This window comes from Caloenas nicobarica, chromosome 8, assembly GCF_036013445.1.
Source record: "Caloenas nicobarica isolate bCalNic1 chromosome 8, bCalNic1.hap1, whole genome shotgun sequence".
Lineage (NCBI taxonomy): Eukaryota > Metazoa > Chordata > Aves > Columbiformes > Columbidae > Caloenas > Caloenas nicobarica.
In genome coordinates this window covers 24,394,441-24,413,712 of record NC_088252.1, presented here as the reverse complement: position 1 = coordinate 24,413,712, position 19,272 = coordinate 24,394,441, and the positions used below count along the sequence as shown (strand labels likewise).

At 44.0% G+C, this 19,272-nt stretch overlaps 1 protein-coding gene across 2 annotated transcripts in view; it reads right to left on the bottom strand.

Annotated features, from left to right (window-relative positions):
* The window catches only part of DIS3L2 (DIS3 like 3'-5' exoribonuclease 2), a 193,069-nt gene that overhangs the window by 70,366 nt on the left and 103,431 nt on the right, over positions 1-19,272 (bottom strand). For both annotated transcript variants that reach the window (XM_065640190.1, XM_065640191.1), the window contains 2 exons: positions 7,660-7,772; positions 149-256 (listed from right to left, as the gene is read on the bottom strand). In XM_065640190.1, the coding sequence (XP_065496262.1) occupies positions 149-256; positions 7,660-7,772 (221 nt within the window). The remainder of the gene's footprint in view (positions 1-148; positions 257-7,659; positions 7,773-19,272) is intronic.

Below are 19,272 nucleotides of genomic sequence, written 5' to 3'. Positions count from 1 at the left end.
GTTCTACATCGTCCACTATTCACCAACAAGTCCTTTGCTGTCTACCTGGGTGTTAAGGGATGACATTTTTACCACTCTGTTTGCAAGAGTAGGGACTGGCCACCAAGGGAGAACTGATTAGCAGATGACTGCCTGCTACTTGAGGTACCTTGCCTTCTGGAGTCACCTTCCACATCACAGAGAACGTCAGCCTATCTCGCATGGGATTGAGACTGCACAACTCCTCACAGAGCAGCTTGGGAAGCATCGGGATCACCTGGAAGAGAAGGGAGTCTTGGTTAGATCTGGGCTTTTCGCAAAGACTTGTCTGTGGCCAAGCTTCCCTGACCAGTTGGCAAAAGACAGGCTCGACAATGCACAAAAGGAGAAAATGCGTTAAACCTTCAGGATCACATTCTCCATGGTCATGTCATAGCTCTGGGATGCATCACCCATGCCAGACCTACATCACGTGGTGAATGACATGCTGGCACAGAATGAGTAACGCAAATCCTCCGAAAGGAGAGGCAGTCAGACACTGCCGAGGCCACCAACACTCGCATCAGCCCCATCCCTCAATGACACTGGAGGGGGCTGCCAGTCTCCAACCCGGGAATCATTCCCAGCGCTCCCCTCTGAGGAACGGAATCCTGGAGCATCCTGCACCCTTGGTTACACAAACACTTCACTCTGCAGCTCTTACAGTCATAAAATTTGGTCGCTTTTCTCCTCCTTCCCCAGTGCCATTTTGACACTGGGAGGAACAAGGAAGACTCAGCACATCAGGAAACTTGATGTTGAAGAAACATGGTCCTGGCAGTCAGGAGCTGAAGAGCTTGGATTTGGGAACTGTCTCTTCCTTTGCCACCGACGACTGCATAACCAGGCAAGTAATGCAAGTTTGCTCCCTGCAAAGCAGAACTGAAAGTCCTCCCATGCATCAGCAGAGTGGTGCTTGGCTTAATAAAGACTGAGCCAGGCTTTGTAGCACAGACAGGAACGTGTAGATGCAGGTGAGATAAACAAAAGCACCTGTTTTCTTACTAATGAACATGGTGTTTGCAAACAGAGAGAGAACAATTATTATTTTACTATACTCAACTCTGTTTGAACAAAATGTCAGCCAGCAGGAATTTTTGGCAGGGAGTTTTTAACCTGTGTTAATTCCTTACAACCAATCAATATTTGTGCTGCTGGACACTGAATTACCAAACCATCAGTTACACACCTGACTACAGCAACAAAGCAACAGTTTTGGAGCATACTCACACTGGAGCACATCTGAGCAGCTCCAAGTGTTTCTACCACCCCTGAGTTATTTTCCAGTAAAGATAACATTCAGCAGAGGTTTAATGAAGCAAACCCAATTATTAGAGTTTCACATTCTTATTTCCTTTCTCATTATTTACACTTGTGAAGAAGCAGTAACTGCCCTCAAAGAGCAACCATGATCTCTCCTACCTGTTTATCCTGAGTGGGGGGTGCATCCCACAAAAACACAGAGAGAAATGCTCTACTTAGTTGCCATAAAATATGTTAGCTATTTAATTTGGTTTCTGTTTTGACTGTTCTGCTCTGTCACCTTGTAAATATAAGATCAGCAGCAAGCCAACTGGCATGCAAACCCCAGCTCTTCCAAACTTCGTGACACTGATTTGATGATTTCAGAGATAAGATTTTCTATCTGGATGCCACAGGAACAACTGTTCTTCAGAACAGTAAGAAAAGTCAGTCTCAGGTGTCCATTTTCTCCTCAAGTGCACATACTTCATATTTCCCGGTTGCTTTGAAGGAAAGACTCTTAAAATATTTAATCACATTTGTGGTTTGGCATCAGAGGATGGCCATAAATCCATCCTAATTACAGTGCATATTAATGCCAAAAGGTTAACTGTACGGTCTGCGACTGTCAAGGAGTCACTCACAACACGAATCAGCAGCACTGGTTCGGCTGGAAGGTCACAAGGGCACAGATTATGATAAGCTGTTTCCCGCAACACAAAGGCCGTCAACTCTGTTATTCCATTTGTGAACAGTACATTAACAATACTGGTACATTCATAACTCACGGATCCAGTACGTGAGCTCTGCCATGCTGCCTGGAAGGACCCACTCCACGGGGTTATAAATTGAGCGTGTGTGGTGTCAACCCATACCAGAAAGGAGAGAAAATAGCTTTTATAGACTATCGGAAATCCCTGTCTGCCTAAGATTGCCCATGGCCACCGTGAGACCCTGAAGTTCAGGTCACAGTGAACAAAGTGCTAGTAATTTAATAAAAGCTACCGTGTCCTTTTTCACCCAAATCAAAAGCTGCAGTTACTAGCTCTCCCCTCTCTCCCTCCCTTTGTGATTGATTATCTGATAATGGTCTGTACTTATTGAATATTTTTGTGCCGTAGTGCATCCTCTTTCCCTTCGCATCTCCTGAAGCAATAACAGTCTGCCAGAAAAATGCCTACATGAAACATGAAAGCCCATCCAGGAAGAATACCCCGAATGAAACAACAGGATGCTTGTTTTAAATGTACTTGAGCAGGATTAATATCCAACTCAAGAGGCTATAATTCTATGGAAGGGCTTTCAATGATGTGAAACACAAGCAAAGCTTTAACTCGGATCATAATTACAGCACTAAACATTCACCAAGCAATTAGCTGTAACAAACTTACTGTTAAATAGAGAAGCATCAACCCATATTACTCTTGTTTTACAGGAGAGAAACTTTAGGCAAAGTAACAACACAACCCATGGAGGAAGAAGCCTCACAGGAGAGCAAGAATTCAATCAACTTTTCCTGGGCTCAGCAAATACATGCGTAACACAAGACAATGTGACCTTGCATTGAAGGTATGTCAACTTTATCTACCTTCCTGAAGCGAAAGAAACCTGTTTTCAACATCATGACAGTCTTGGCTAACTGCCTCCTTCTGCTTTAACATCACGATTCCTCTTCACACTCTACATGGAAAATCAACCAACTGTCACAGAGGACAGAAGTTTAAGCACAAATTTCCTTTTTCCTTAACATGATACAGTCACAGGCTGAAAGGATTCTTAGTAGTTTCAAGCCCGGCACTTCACATAAAAAGTTGTCACCATCATGTCACACTTGGAGAGCGAGATGTTTCAGGAGTTATCCCAGGGGCTGCCCAGAAGGAACTTCTGCAATAGGATTACCTCCACCTCTTTCTGAAGGAGACTGAGGATAAGAGGAGATTTCCCTAAGTACGTCTTCAATGCCCAGATTTGCACAGTATCAGGGTTGCACAGCATCCCCTCAAATAATCCAGAGGTTGCCTGGCATCTTTTAAATGCTTTGCCCTTCCCGTGACTGTCTGCCAAGAGACAGCAGCGTCTGCCAGGTGCCCTGGAGTGCCATGGCACGCAGAAATCCAGCTAATGAAACCCTGCCGAGGGAGATCACCTCCAGCGTGCTTTCCCCAGCAAATTGCTATGGATGTGACTATGCTGGGGATGGCATCATTCAGCTTGATTTTACTGCAGGCGGAAATGAAGTCACCTGGGCTTATACTGGGATCGTAACACTGCAACAGGGCTGTGTATAAACTTAGTTGACTCTAGGAATGCAGTTGGAGACGTCCAGCAGGGCTAGGGAAAAAACTTTCACAATGAAAAAAATGACCTGTGGCCCCCCAGAAATCTTTTCTAACAAATGTATCATAGAAACCGGGGCTGAAGAAAGGCTTGGGTGGTGAGAGCTTGTCTGGTTTTCATCCCTCTCTATCAGCCAGACTAATAAAAGACATCATCTCTCCCCACAAGCCCAGCAGAGCCCAAGAGATCCTGAAAAGGGCACTTCTTTGAGTGAAAGGCTGATAGCCACAATGCTCGCAGCTGTGGGTCTGCATTTCAAACCCAGCTACAGACAGAGGATTTCTCTTGCCCCGTTTCCAAGTCCCAAATGCAGAATCTCCAGTGTGACCGTGCGCGGCTCCGGCACTCCTGGCAGTCCCCTTGGCGCTGCCGGCTGTCCCCAAGGGCAGCCACACGTCCCAGCACACCAACACGGTGGCAGCGAGGGAAAACCAGAGCAAGGGAAGGCACTGCTGGGGCTTGGGGGTTTCACAGAATCACAGAATAGTTTGGGTTGGAAGGGACTTTCAAAGCTCATCCAGTCCAACCCCCGCCATGAGCAGGGACATCTTCACCAGCTCAGGCTGCTCAGAGCCCCGTCCAGCCTGGCCTGGGATGTCTCCAGGGATGGGGCATCCACCACCTCTCCGGGCAACCTGTTGCAGTATTTTACTACCCTCATTGTAAAAAATTTTCTTGCTCATGTGTTCTTACACATCATTGTCCTGGGGTTATAAAACACGTGGGCCTCTAACCACGGCGAGTCACGCTGCTTAGCAGCTGGCTCCTCTGCATGGTGGAATCGCTTTGGACACGGGAAGATCTCACCTCCTGCTTGTGAGAGCCCTTGGCTTGCTTTTGTTTTGCCTCTTTGGCTGATAAAGTGCTTCCAGAAACCAAATCAAGTTTCCAGCCTCAGACTCATTCCTAGGGAGCCGGGCAGTGGGAGGGAGCACACGCATAATGGGATGATAAAACTCCCCATTCCCCTTAAAACTAGAACCATCTGCTGCAGGTTCAGAGTGGGTTTGCCAGGGTGGCTCTCACTAATGGACTCGCTAGAGCAGGTTTTCAAGGAAGGAACGGATGGCAAAAATCAGTCAACCAAAGTGAAAAGGGAACAAACTCTGCTTAGGAAACCCCCTTATTTTCACACCCCCATTCTGCCAGCGCCCTGTTTTGGCTGCCCGCTTAGGCTCGGTTCAGCTGATTCCCGGGGTGACCCCTTCTCCCACCACTGGTGCGATGGGGAGGGACGGTATTAACCGAGAGTTTCCATCAGCTGCTCTCCCCAGAGCTGGGAGGAGGACGCCGAGGTCCAACAATGGGGTGGGCTCAGCAAACCTCTTGCTTACACACTAAAAGATACTCAAAGGAAATAGGCAATTTGTTTATGAGCCAAGATTTCTGCTCCAGACTTGTATCAACACTTCCATGAATTCACATGTCGAGCAACTCTTTGTTACTCAGCCTAAGATTATCAAAACATCAACACCCTGACAACCTGCTGGTGTCAAAAGTGAATGTCTAGAAGTCCTTGGACTCAATGTGAAGATAGGCTTACAATTCCGATCTTTGATCTCCAGTATAAAATAGGACCGGTAAAATATTACAGGGATTTATGGCTGACCTCTCACTCGAGCTGCCTCACACCTAAAATAACACTATAAGATGTGCCAAAAAAGAGGAAACTGTTTATGTTTTCTTGCTTCTTAAAACCTGATACACTCCTATTTCAAAAAAACTTTTGACTTTTATTAAGTAGACTGCTAGCAATTATACAATAACTCCCCTTCTGGAAACATGGTTTGTGAAAATTAAATATGTGGCTTTATTTAACTTCTTTGGGAGGATTAGTATGGTGCTAACCACTAGCAGAATCACAGCTGTCTTAGGAAAAAGTTCCATCAAAGGGAAGCATATTTTCTACCATCTTGTATCAGACAGCCTGGCTGCTTTCCTTTGCCCATCCTCTCTCTCCTTTTCATCTCTTGTAATTAAAACATTGACCATTTCATCATCTAACCTAGTTTGCACTCTTAAAATATATGTTCTGCAGGGCAGAAGTGTGGGTAAAACACTAATCCTGACTGCTGGGCAAAGGTAGTTGAAGAGCAATTGAAGATTATAGGCAATAGATATGTTGGCATCGTACATGACTGACTGGTAGTGTTGGTGGGAAAAAGCACTTTGAAAGAAAGTCCAACAAGCTTTTCAAATTCAACTCGCTTCTCATGAAATGTTTCCTTTCTATATGGAATTCTTTCTTTGCCCTGTAAAAAAAAAGTCACATGCCTTCAAACCACAGTATTTTAACTTGGAAATACTTGCTGGACTCCAGCTTTGCTGCCCCGCAGTGACGCCCCCCAAGCTACGGCCGTTATGTTGTGCATCACAGGGGCAAGCAGAGCATTGCAGAAGCCGAGGGCTTATCCCTGGAGAGGCTGCAGGACTGGGAAGGCTCTGGTGCCAGAACTGCTGTTCCCATGAGACAGGCATTGCTTCCCACTGCTGGAGAACAGGAAGGCACTGGTACCTGGTGTCTTCCAGCACGGCCAGTCCTTGCACCTGTGAGCTGCCGGGCTGGTGGCTGCTGACCCAACTGGGGCACTTCTGCATCGCTACCATGGTTACTCCAAGCAACCCATACCCGCAGAGACCTAAAATCCACCAGAAGACCCCCCTGAAGCTATGACTTGCTGTTTCTACCCAAGGAAAGTTATGGAACAGCTACTAAAAGTTAACAGCTTGACATCAAACCACTAATCCGATTTCAACAGCGTAAAAAGAAATCATTTTATCATATGGAACAAGCACCATTACAAGACCCTCCTCAGACAGCAACTTTGTGAACATCCAGGAAGGGAAGAATCCCCCCCAATCCTAAGTAGCAAGTAGGATATGTTTATTTATTATACAAAACATGCCCTGTCATCTGGGAAAGGGCTGCAGAGACAAGGACTTCAGCCTGACTGAATGAGAGTGTGGGGAGAGGCAAAATAACCTGCTCCGATGAGACTGCCTCAGCACTCCTCTTCGTGCAGCTGATGCCTCAGGCCAGCGCAGGACACTTGACAGCCAAGCTTCCCTGCACGCACAGCGCCAGCAGGATCTGATGGGCTAGGAAATGCTTCTGCACATTCAACTGAAAATGAGACAGGCACAGAAAAAAACCTGGATGTTTCCTCTCCAATAACATTAAAATTGAACCTGTTCATTTTTAAAGTGTGGAAGTCAACTTTAAACTTGACTTTAACGTGTGATTCTGTTACACTAAAATCTGAACAATTTCAAATATCTTTTCACTACATGATGAAAAGACATAAGTCACCATCCCTGGAGGTGTTTAAAAGGTGTTTAGACGAGGTTCTTAGGGACATGGTTTAGTGCTAGAGTTAGGTTAGGTTATGGTTGGACTCGATGATCCTGAGGGTCTCTTCCAACTGAAGTGATTCTGTGACTCTATTCTATGATTCTGTAATTTCTCCAGCACTTGGGATACCCAGATAAAGGAAAAATCTGTGAAATACTGTTGTACCTTCAAGATGTGAGATCGCACAGGATGCTTTATACCCTACTCTGCTATGCACCCATTTCTGGAAGGGATTAGCTAGTACCACTGCACTGAAGACAAAGACAAAAGTCTCCACCTCCACCACCAAATGTACAAATTTCAAGCTCTCAACAGTGGAGCAGACGAGCCAGCTTGCATCTGTCACGTTTATCTCAGGGTCAGCATGGCATAAATGTAGCTATGGAGCTCTGGGCCCTGAACTAACTCCAGATCAGCAGAGCCCGTTCACACGGAGCTGCTCCTGAGCTGGCAAGTCCTGGCACAGCTGGGTCTCGGCCCACGGGCACAGGGTCACGAATTGCTGCATCTCCCCTTGCTCCCTCCGTAAGCTCCAAGGTAGCCAGCAGCTCCATTAGCTCTTGCGTTTGCATCACTTTACTCATTTTCATAGGTTTGCTGCAATAACAGCCAGATTTTGATTGCAGGCATCTGAAAACAAACCTTTAAAATGAATTTGTGGTAAACGGAAGACACGGCTGTCAGATGAAAAAAGGAAGAGTCACCCTTACCTTCTGCACTAGATACACGCTAGTTGCTCTTTCGCTCGCTACTTTATCCAGTGCTGTTTCTTCCAGTACAAAGTAGCTGACATCTGCGATGTGAACACCCACTTCGAAGTTCCCTGAAATTGCACGAGGAAGTCAGTAAGCTGCAGGTAGAAATGAAATGGTGATGCGTTTAACTCTGACCCCTCTCCCACTGCTACCGTAACCTTTTTACCTTATGCCTAGTTCTCTACAAAAATGATACTTCTTTCCCCCTCTTCCATCTGATGCGAAAACTGCGGTCTCTCAGCACACTAGCAAACACATTGTTGGTACAACATCCGAGTCAATACACACACGAGTGAATCCTCAGCACAGCGGTTGGTATGTGAAACCCCTTAAAAACCACGGGGAGAAGTTTTTCCAATCAGGAGCTTGTAATAGTGAGCCCAGTCCTCATCCCTTTGCTGTCAGACAACAGTAAGCAAGAAATACGGGATCCCACCTTAGAAGCAGACAGACGATGCAGGACACGGGTTCCCAGGTGTGGAGTATCAGGTCACACACACCTTCGGGTTCCCAGAGCTGCACTCGTTTCCACTCCACCCTGGCTGAGCCCAAATTGCTGCTGGTGACCCGGGAAGTCTTCAATGACTTTGGACCAGGCTACGCAGAAGTGCAGCTTTCACAAACAGAATATTCCCACTGTTATCCTGCCTTCCCTTCAGATCAGGCCATTTATCCTTTAATTAGAGCCCAGTCTAGAAGTATCTTAATTCAAAAGTTAGGCTAGAGAGGAGTACTACTGAGGTTTATCATGAGGTTTTGGCAATAATTTAGATTTGGAAGTAGTAATCGCCCTCAGCTTTGGAAGTAATTAGTACCTTGGTCCAAGAAATTCTAGTTTGCTAATCCTCAAAGAAGCCTATTGACCTTTGTTTTCTCTGGAAGGACTAAACTAGATTTGAGGTGCTTATTTGTAGAATAGTTCTAAGTGCAGCGGGTTCCTAATTATAACATTTGGTTCTGTAGAGGAATTCAGTAACTTCTTGCTATCTATAAATATTTTTTCTTTAATTTTTTTAAAAAGACAACGTAATAAGATACCATGCGGGTGACAATCCTGTTTGTTTATACACCTTGCAAAGAATATTATCAAAGCATTTCTCTAGAGCGCCACTTTTTTGACGGATAAATGGTTCGTGGCTGCCATTGTTACGCAGCCCATCTGTGCCCATGGGATGAGTATCAGTGCTAGATCTCAGCAGAGTGGGAATGGAAATGTAGACAGGTGAAGAGGAGACATGAGAAGGTTTAAGCTCCTATTAGAACTACCCAGCCCACTGTGCCCCAGCTGGGAGTTCAGACAAGTGAGCACCAACCCTCCCTGTGCAAGCGTTTGAATGCGTGACAATTTTAACTTTATTAAGCCACGTTTGCACGGCACTTAGTACGTCAAGCATTATCTCGCATTTTGAGCTGCACTTGACTGAGCACAGATGTAAAGGCGGCAGAAAAGCACACGGAAGATGGGTGTGCTGGTGTTTAGATTTGTCCACATAACCTACAGTCACTGGAAGGTCCTGCAGAGAGTAAATATGATGGCAGCAGGGGGAGAGGGCAATAATCCCATCGCACACCGAGGGACAAATTCCACCACTCGTTAGGAAGCTGGGAGAAACGACTGCAGATTAAATGGTTCACCTCAGAAAGCTGCCAACAGCTGTGTTGTGATATTATCACATGCCTGGAAAGCCGCTCTACATGGATTAGGCATCCAAGCCTGAAACTACTTAGTAAGTCTTAGACCAACAGTTCAACCAACAGGTCTAATATTACATGCACTTGAAGCCAACACACTCAAAAGGTAAAAAAATATTGAATACTTTGAAGTCTATATTGTAATGTATTGACCCTGCAGGCAAATATTGACGAAAGGAAAAGGAGAGAGGGTCATTACATCATGTCTTTAATGGTACTTTAATTCAATATGTGCACTGTTACATACATGAACTTTTTGTCCTCAGTAGAAAATCGACAAACCAAGAAAGATCTCATTGCATGAGATAATAAAACATGGAGTTAGCCAACGAAAACACATTGAGCAGAGTTAAATTTCATTCAGGTTTCCCACCAGAGCTTCTAAAAGCTGGGGTCAGCATGAGCCCCCTGCTTTTGAACTTTTAATGGAAATTCTATCTAAATATTTTCTTACATACATTGACATAATGCAAACTGGCAGCTCTTGGGTTTGTCTTGCTCAAGTATGAATCAGTCTATCTCCCTCACCCCCAAAAAATTCAGACCAAGAGAACTTGAAGATATAGCACAACGATCAACCAATCTGACTTCTCTCAAATCTCTGCGTTTGAATGTATTAGAAAAAACACCAGCCTAGGCCTGCACAGAAATACCTGCCTACTGCTCTCTCCTGGTTTATTTGCTGATTAAAACAAAAGAGATTTGTGGATAGATATATACTATTCACCAGGATTCTCTTCCAGGTCCACAAACAGTTTTTCTAGTCTCATTAATTTTTATGACAAAGTCACAAAAGGAAAATTTCACATTGTAACTCTTGTGTTATTTCCCAAGGAAAAAAGAAAATGTGGCCTGAAAGACAGTTAAACCAGCACTCGTTTATTGAAAAAGTCTTGTCAGAGAGAAGAGAAAAAGGGGAAAGGGCGGACACCACATGGACCACACACCACAGACTGCTACACATGGTCTACTCCACCTTCATTTTGATGAAGAAATCTGCTTTTCCAGGAAACAAAGGCTTCAAGTCTTGGCATGTAGCTCTCCATCATGATAGACTTTATAACCTACATTTCTTACAGAAACAAGTACTTTACAAACCACAGACTTGCTTCACCCCAAATGTAAAATCCTCCTACAATGAAGCTAAAGCTGCACAACAACCCCTAAAGCTAGGTATACGCCATCAGTTTAGGGACATATTTTTAAAAAATCTGAATTTACATAAGAATGTACAGGAGCTTAAATGAGACACTTCATATGCTGAAATCAAAGCAAGAGGTGAAGGAAGTATCTTATTGCGATGAAAAACACTGAAGGCACTTGGATGGCTTCTTTCACTCAGGACCTCTGAGATTTAAAATCATTTTATCTGAAAGCGGGTGCAAAATTGTCATCCCATTCAAACTCCACCACCACAAAGCTGCTACACGGGAGATGTTCAGCAACAGGGAATGCAGTTTAGAATCAAGCAACACATGCTTTATTAACCAGCAGTACCCTACTAACCCCTCTGTGCACACACAGAGACACGGCAACAGAGATGGATGGGAGACAGGAGTATTATTTGAAATTACACTGTGGCATTGCAAAACCCAATAACGAGGTCTTTTACAAAGAGAGGCTCTTCTCCTAAGGTCTGTAAGTAGAAATAGGGAAAGGGCTGGGCACTCAGCCACCCTTGGGCCAATGCTCTGTGCAAGAGGGACAGGATTTGTTGCCACCTCAGTGCAGACAACACAGTTTCTGATGCCCTTGTGGCACTGCACACAGAGAAGAATATTTCCCTTTCTGTCTACCATCATGCAGGCTGCTAGAATGGCAGAATATACTGGACCTGTACTTCTTCCAACCTTCTAGAAGCCTGGATCTCCTCTCGAAGCTTCCCAAGCGACAGAGCTACGAGTGGCAGGTGTCCCCCAGCACGATGCTGCATTGGGCACACAGCAGCTCTGGGGAAGGTTCAGCTCCTCGATCTGAGAATCTGGTTTATTTGAACCCACTCCAGAACCTTGTGTGCATAACACTGATACAATGATAAAATCAAAGGAGAATGGTGGCACCTTGCAGAAGAACAAAGAACAAGCTGTTCCTTTTATTAATTTTTTTTTTCACTGATGATCTCATTCTCTACGACAATACAGTTCAAAGAACTTTTCTTCCGTCTCTATTGAGGAAAATTATAAACAAAAAAGGATTAGCAAGAAAGAGCTGGAGGAGATGGAAAAGGCCCTTTTAGTCTGTAAATGCTCCATAAAAACTGCCAATCCAGCAAGTCACATCAAGTATTTGCCCCAGGAATTAGAAAGCTGAGTTGAATGTATTTGAACAGTATGCAAGGGAACACACTGGCAGCAAATCCCTCTCCTCTGTCTTCAGCAACCCCAGTCAGTCCCAGCGCAAATGCAGAGAGACAGAGCAAGCAAGTTCACTTCATACCTGAGGTATGCAAATGCACTTTTTAGGACCATGCAACTTAAAAATGCAACTCTTCAAGGATAAAACAGCAGAAGGTAATTCTCTAGCACGCATACACACTCGCCTTTATTTCCATCTCACCTTCAAGCATTATCATTCTCAGGAGAGAAAACAAACGCTAGCAAGAGCGTTTAGTCAACTTAAAATCTCATACCAAGTTTTTTTGTATTAACCACTATTTCTCACGCTGTCTTCACCCTTCAGTTAGGGAGATACAGAAGAGTTCAAAGCCGATTGCGAAGTGTTTGCTCTAGCCAAAAACCAGCCAACTACCCCCCTGCTGCCAGTAATACAAGGGAGGTGGCTGTTCCCTGGCTAGACCCAACTCTTGCAGCAAATAATTACAGCTTTTTCCCTCTCCCCTGCCCTGGGGGTACCACGCTGCCGCTCTTATCTGCAAAGCAATATTTAATGCCTTGCAAAAGTATGAAAAACTTGCATAAAGAGAGACAAATGAGGCCTTTAACCTGCATGCACGTTTCGTTGCTATTAGCAGTGCTACAGTAGAGCATGTGTCTTCATCAAGGCTGAGGTTCTCGTGTTATCGTGGGAGACGGCAAGGACATGTCTACAACGAAGGGCCTCAGTTACAGAAGGGATGGTCAGAGGGGCTTCAGACAGTAATAGCAGTGGACACAAAACAAATATAAGTTGCACTGAGACTTGGGGAAGCTGCTGGAATTAGCGAGAGACCATCACGGATCTTTAACACGTGCCTTTAAATGAAGGACCTGAGTCCACAGCTCAGGTGTGACAGGAGTGTCCCTCTTGGATAGAGAGAGGAGAAAAGAGGGAGAGAAAAGAGAATGACTGAGTGGGAGAAAACAGCAAGTGAGGAAGCAGAAAAAGAGCAAGATGGAGAAGAGAGAAGAGACTAATACAAAAATAACAGTGGAACCACAGGGAAAGCGAGTTATTTGTCTGCTCCAGATCCTGAAGACAAAGGTGGGTGGCTTTAATTCTAAGCTGAGGTTACTTATCCACAGCAGGGAGCCAAGCTACTCTTCAGAAAACCTGACAGTGTGTTTTATTTTACTTATTTTAAAACAACAAGGAAAGAGCTTAAATTTTACTTGCATGCCCTAGAGCCGTTTTGCTTTTTGAAAGCGCAGTGCAACCGAGCATAAATCCATTAACTTGTTTACCAGGAAACCAAATTTTTTAAATCATCACATGGTGGTCCTTTAGCCAACCAAATTGCAACTAATTACACCTTCTTAAAGCATTCAATAGCTTTTTCCTTCTCAAAAGGTCTCTTCTTTGACATACCCTTACGAAAAGACGCTGGCAAAAGGAGCCAGCATTCTGTATCTCAAGAGAGCAGGACAAGTCCCCAGGGCACAGAGCAGCAACTTCTCCATCCAAGCATAAACATGACTTTAGCAAATGTTGCAACAGCTTCAAAAGAGAGAAACCTGTCTGCCCAAACAAACAATAAGCATCGCTAAAGGGTAACAACCCACAAAATACTACATACTAGCAGGCGTTGCCCATAGGAGATGTCCTCAGAAATAGCCCCCTTCAGCCACCAGCCACAGAGAGACCATCAGGAGCAGCCTGGCCAAGGTTTTGAGTTATCTGAACTCTTCTCTGAGCTCTGCTCACTCACTTTTTTGTGGGTTTGTAGCACCTGGAAAGGCAGCCACGGTCATGCCCCTGACTCTTCTGAGCAGCTGCTCCAAATGCTGTGTCCGACTGGAACCAACAAAAGTGCTGGGTGCGTCTGGACTTCTGCTTTGCTTCTTAAATCACAACTAAAACCATTGCTTCCTTTCAACCTTTTAACTCTTTAGCCTTAACAGATCACATTTACCTTCTTTGCTTCAGGAGCTGGGCTGATGTAAAGACAATAAAAGCCGTGACTTTTCTCATTTAACTGCACAAACTCAGGAGCGGCAAGATGGACCAAATCCTCGGTGTCAGCAGGACCGAGATTGGCCCCAGCTATTCCAAGGTGAGAAACAGGCTGAGATCACAAGGGAAGGAAAAAAAAAAAAATAAAAACATCTTCAAATGTTAACTCTTCCCATCCTGAAAGTCTGGGGGCTTCCTGGATGTATCTGAGAAACCACTAATAGGAATAATGATGTTGCAAAGTGATGCTTTCAGTGATTCTGAGAGAACCAAGAAATATTCAAAGCACGTCATAAAAATATAGCATAATACTTTTTTTGTTATTTTGTCTTTTTCTTCTCTAAGTTAAAAGGTCAATGTGGGACATCAATGAGTCTAAAATCAGAATAACTTCCCCTTGCTTTGAAGTGACTTTTAAAGCACTGTTTAATCAGGTCTCAACTGCCCTGACCTTTGGCCATTTTGTCTCTGGCATCAACTGAATGTGATGCAGACAACTACGATTTTACAAACCAATTTGGGATTGGCTCAAGGTAATGTACAAAACAAAAATGATGTGTTCACTAAATGCAATGAAGGACAAATGAAGATGAGAAGCAGAAAAACATACTAGGAAAGGAACCCTTCCTAAGCAGAATACTTTCCAGAGTTTTCCATGTGCCATCAGCAATTTTTAAGTAGTTTCAGAACTAAGAGGAGACTTTATCTATTAGTAAATTAAATGCTGGGACCAAGTCTTCCATGTGAATTGCATACGGTTTTTGTCTGTAGCAGCTAATAAATTCAGCGATGTCCTAAAACCATTTAACTGAATTTAAAAGCTACCTTTTATATCTTAAAAAAAAAACCAAAACCAAACCAGGACACCTTCATGCATCATGCATTAGAGAGCCCTGAGTTTTACACACAACCCAACACAAGCCAAATCAGTTAAGCACAGTTTCAAATACTTTGGCTAAGGTTGTTGTTTAAAGGCCCTGTGAGGAAGGTGCTCCCCACGCTGCCCAGCTCTGCAGGGCCTGCTCAGAGATGGCTCCTGGTCAGCACGGGACATTTCCAGGCTCTCAGGAGAGTCCATCCTCCCATGGGAACATGGGGTTGATCTTCCTCCTTGCGGTGTTGCAGTTCCCATGAGCTGGAAACATCTAAGCTGGTGATCAGTCACACGTCAGGTCTCCAGATCACGTTACCGAGGCAGAGAAACATTAACACAAGAGTGTCCTGGCCTGTGGGTTGCCAGTGAACCCAGACCAGCTCTCCATCACCTTGTGACAGGAGATGCTGCCATCCAGAATGTACCTACTGCCTACACCGTTCCTGAAAACCACCTTCAAACTCGATGTAATAACTCCAGAGGAGAATGAAAGAGCTCTTCTGTGCAGGCGGTTCCACTGCACCATTAAGTTGGATACTTACACAAGAAAGGAATTCTCCCGAGGGGAAAAAACACCACTAAATACTCAGAAGGACAGAATTTAAACAGCATGTACAAGATAAAACATTTAATTGCAGACTGAAGGACACAGGGAACGATATCCAACAGAACAGGCATGCTGCATAAAGATTTGTTCACACCGCTGAGCAAGACACAAGTAGGAAAATACAGATGAAAGCAGAGCACGAGTATTTTAATAGTACAAGTCAGACCAGAGCAGAGAACAGTCGGGGACAGACAGTATAAGGATGGAAAACAAAGAGAATGTGTCATTTCTTCGATCTATCAAACGTGTCCAACATTGGCAGATTGAGACCAGACACAATGGTTCCTTATGCAGCAGCACCTGTGTCCCAACTACCACCCACACAGGTTTTCTCCCCATTCCTACGCTGAGGGTCACGGGTGAGCTGGTTCCCTCCGTGCCTGCACAAGCACCTAGCAGACTTTGTGAGGTGCCAAAACAGCAAGTTCCACTTAGAGGTTTTATAAATTGTATTGATTTCTTTGTGAGATTCAGGTGTGATGAGTGAAGTGGAGTTACAAACCCCAACTACATCAGATTTATCCACTGAATGCCAGTACTTGCTATATGGTCATCTCTGGGAGAACCTCTAGATGACTACTTATGACTTAGACCAACATGAATCTTTGCTACTCGGAGTGTAGTCCAGACACTTGGCAGATGGATCTTCAATCCTTCACCAAGACAAAATGTCAAGCAGGACACCAAGGCAACGATTGTGAGGCTGTGGACTCAGATTCCTAGCTTGGAAAGCACTCTTTGCTGGTAGGGAAAAATTACCAAGGCAAATTGTGCTGAGATTTCTCAAGCAGTCTCTTAACAGTGAGGTTTCCAGCCAACGTGATGAAAGTAAAAGGACAATTTCTGGTATTCACGTCATGAATTGTTTCTATCAGTATCCCAAGACCCATTCAAGATGCTGACTCTTTCAGGAAATCAGCAGTCTTTGAATTCAAAGAGATGGGAAGTGGCACCCAGCAGCTTTCAAGATGAATTACAATCATTGTGGGTGTAGGATGTCATCCTGTTCCTGAAACGAAGGTTTAAAGTAGGGAGGGACCAGCATGTCTCTACCGCGGGGTCAGTCCTTTTTGTGATATCTCTACTGAACACAGTAACCCAAGGCTGAGCAGGCGTTCCCAGGCATTCAAAGAGACCTTGGGACTTAGTGCTAGGTCGAACACATACAGGTACTTCCACCGAACAGCCTTGACATTTCAACTTCTTTGAGAACAGTAGACAGCCGCTGAGATTTCACTTTTAGCCATCCAACTTTTTTGTTTATTTTTGGAAGCATTTCCAAAATAATTCCATCTGCACCTGGTTTTACTCTTTCCGTGTAACTAGCATAATATTCAACAATCGAGAAATACTGCCATGAATCGCACTGCAAGAAGATGTTTTTCCTGTTCAGCTGGGTTCTGAAACCCCTGCACTGCAATAAATTAAAAGTTAAAACAATAGTGCAGTGACTCCAGAGGATCCTGTCATTTTAGAAAGTTGATAATAAAGAATATATACAGCAGTAACTTTTTTGCTGCCTGCTCGCAACAGAGCATGCGACTGAAGTTAACCATGTGGGAATTTATTCCTAGCTATTTGCACCCTTTCAAAGTTTATCTTCCTCACATATCTTCTGACTCTTATTTGCTAAATTTACTGAAAAATCCTGTTTTCTCTAGCTCTACCTGGTCATCACCTATCATTTGCAGTTCTTATCTAAAGACTCTCCTGGTCCCTGAGGTCCATTTTGGTGAACAGAAATCCTAGACAAAATGCTTTTAAATCTCTCTGTATAGGAATTTCTGGATCCTCTCCCCATTACCCAGCTCCTTAAAGGCATTTGCATTTTGTTTAGGTTGGGGTTTTTTTCTTCAATATACAATTGGACACTCTTGTTTTTAAGTCCATATCCACAAATGCCTCTAATAACCGCTAAGAGGCAAAATCCTGCGCCTCGAAATCTTTGGGGAATTGTCCCAGGTCCTGAATTTGTGAACTGAAACGATCCGGAAGGTGACTGCGCCCAGAGCATCTCTCCTCCCTGCAGGAAAGTAAATTCACTTTTATGAGTAATTCTACTGGTAATTGCACATCTGTCTGCATGTTGTGCAGTCACGGTCTTCATTAGATTAGTCCTTCATGCACAATCTACCTTTCATATTGTTTTAATCCTGTGTCTTCTTCCCCTACAGCTTTCTTTGTGTACTGTCAAAAATAAAGCTTTTGGGATAAGAATGGAATCTTTATGAAATATCTATACTTGATACAAAAATCCAGTGCAATAACTATGAATATCAATAAAAATCCTGCCTATTTTGCTTAACCAAGCTTTTAACCAATCTTCTCACAAGTAGCAACAAATGCTTTAACAAATTATGTTCCAGCAATCAATGCTCCAATCAAATCCAAACTTTATTTAATCTCCACCCCAATACGTTATCACTCAGTTTAATGCACTGTCTGAGGATTAGGCTCAGTCTATTTCCCTTTCAACCACCATCAGTTTGGAGCAAGCTCAAGCTGAGGGGAGCTCTGTGCCGTCCAGTTGTCTCACTGATTTCAAGAGAGATGCTCGATGGAGGAACAGTGATGCAATCCAGCCCTCTGATTCTGTTCAGTCCTGCACTTGGAAATTGAAAGTGATACGTGTTTCTCCACATAACCCCATGTTACTTTAAATGCAGAGGCAAAATATCCTGTACATGCTGCAGTTCCCCAGCGTTATACGGAATTACGCTATGGGACACAGCAGGGATCTGGATTTGGCACAGACCTGAGTATATTTTGCATATTTCAAAGAATCTGCAACCACAAGCCCTCAACAGAAAGGATATGTACCTGTTTCTAATCACTGCAATATGTCTTTTTCACTTTCCTAGTGACACAACAAAAACCCACCAGATTAATCAGCAGGTAACAGGAGAGCAGAGCTAATTACATCCGATACCAAAGGAAAAACTAACCAATTATTATGCACAATCCCATTCCTTGTAGTTCTTTATTTTTCCCTTATTTGACTCCTGCAACAAATTTAAGTAAATTGCAGTTTTACATTTTACTCATATATAAATGTGGGGTTTCTGTCATGTTCTCTCTAAGCTAAGTCTGGTATCTGTTCACCTTAAACATCTTACAAAGAAGGAAGCATTGTAATTTAATAATGTAACTTTTGATTCAACACTAGTCCATTCTTCAGTGTTAGTCTAAGCAAGTCAGCCCAACATGTCTCCAATTACAAACTCTTCCTATACTCTGTGCTGCAGGAACCAAATAGATTAGCTGAAAGGTCCTGTACCACGTGTTGCTAGAGCAAATTGCACCCTACAGTCCTCAAGTGGCCAGAGGGACAAAACCGAACAGAAGAGGAAATATTTATGTCTTTAAAAGCAAAATATAAGTGCATGCAACTTTGGAAAATGAAAACAACCCAAGTGTTTGCAACCTGCATCAGGAAAGAACAAGGATGGAAGGAGAGGAAGAGTGGGATGTCACCTGAGATGGTAGAGAACATCTTGGGGCTACCAGGGCTCTACGGGTGTTCTTTATGGCAAGACACTGGAGTTCATGCACTGAGGGATGTCTAGTAAGGTGTCCACGAGGCCTAAGAAAAGCAGCCCAGCGTCCGCAGGCCTGCGGCAGACAAGGGATAATTTTACCAACATCTGGTAAAACATTGGTTGGTTTTACCAAAATGGGTGAAATAGGCTCCTTGAAGAGAGAGATGCAATTCCTCACTCTCTGCAGACGTGTTTCTGAAAACTGCAGCCCACAGTGGGTTGAGGGAGAAAGGTCACGCTGCATTCTTCCCAGATTTGGGTCACTAAGAGAAGGTCTCTTCTTTGCTTATACCAAATTTTCATGACACTTACAGAAACACAATGTGTTTGAAGGCTTTTAGCTCATTCCCCCTAGGTATAGAATCCTAGAATAGTTTGGGTTGGACAGGACCTTTAAAGCTCATCTGGTCCAAGCCCCCTGCAATGAGCAGGGACATCTTCAACTAGATCGGGTTGCTCAGAGCCCCGTCCAGCCTGGCCTTGATTTAAATTCACCATCAGGCTGAATGGATTTAAAAGGAAGGGAA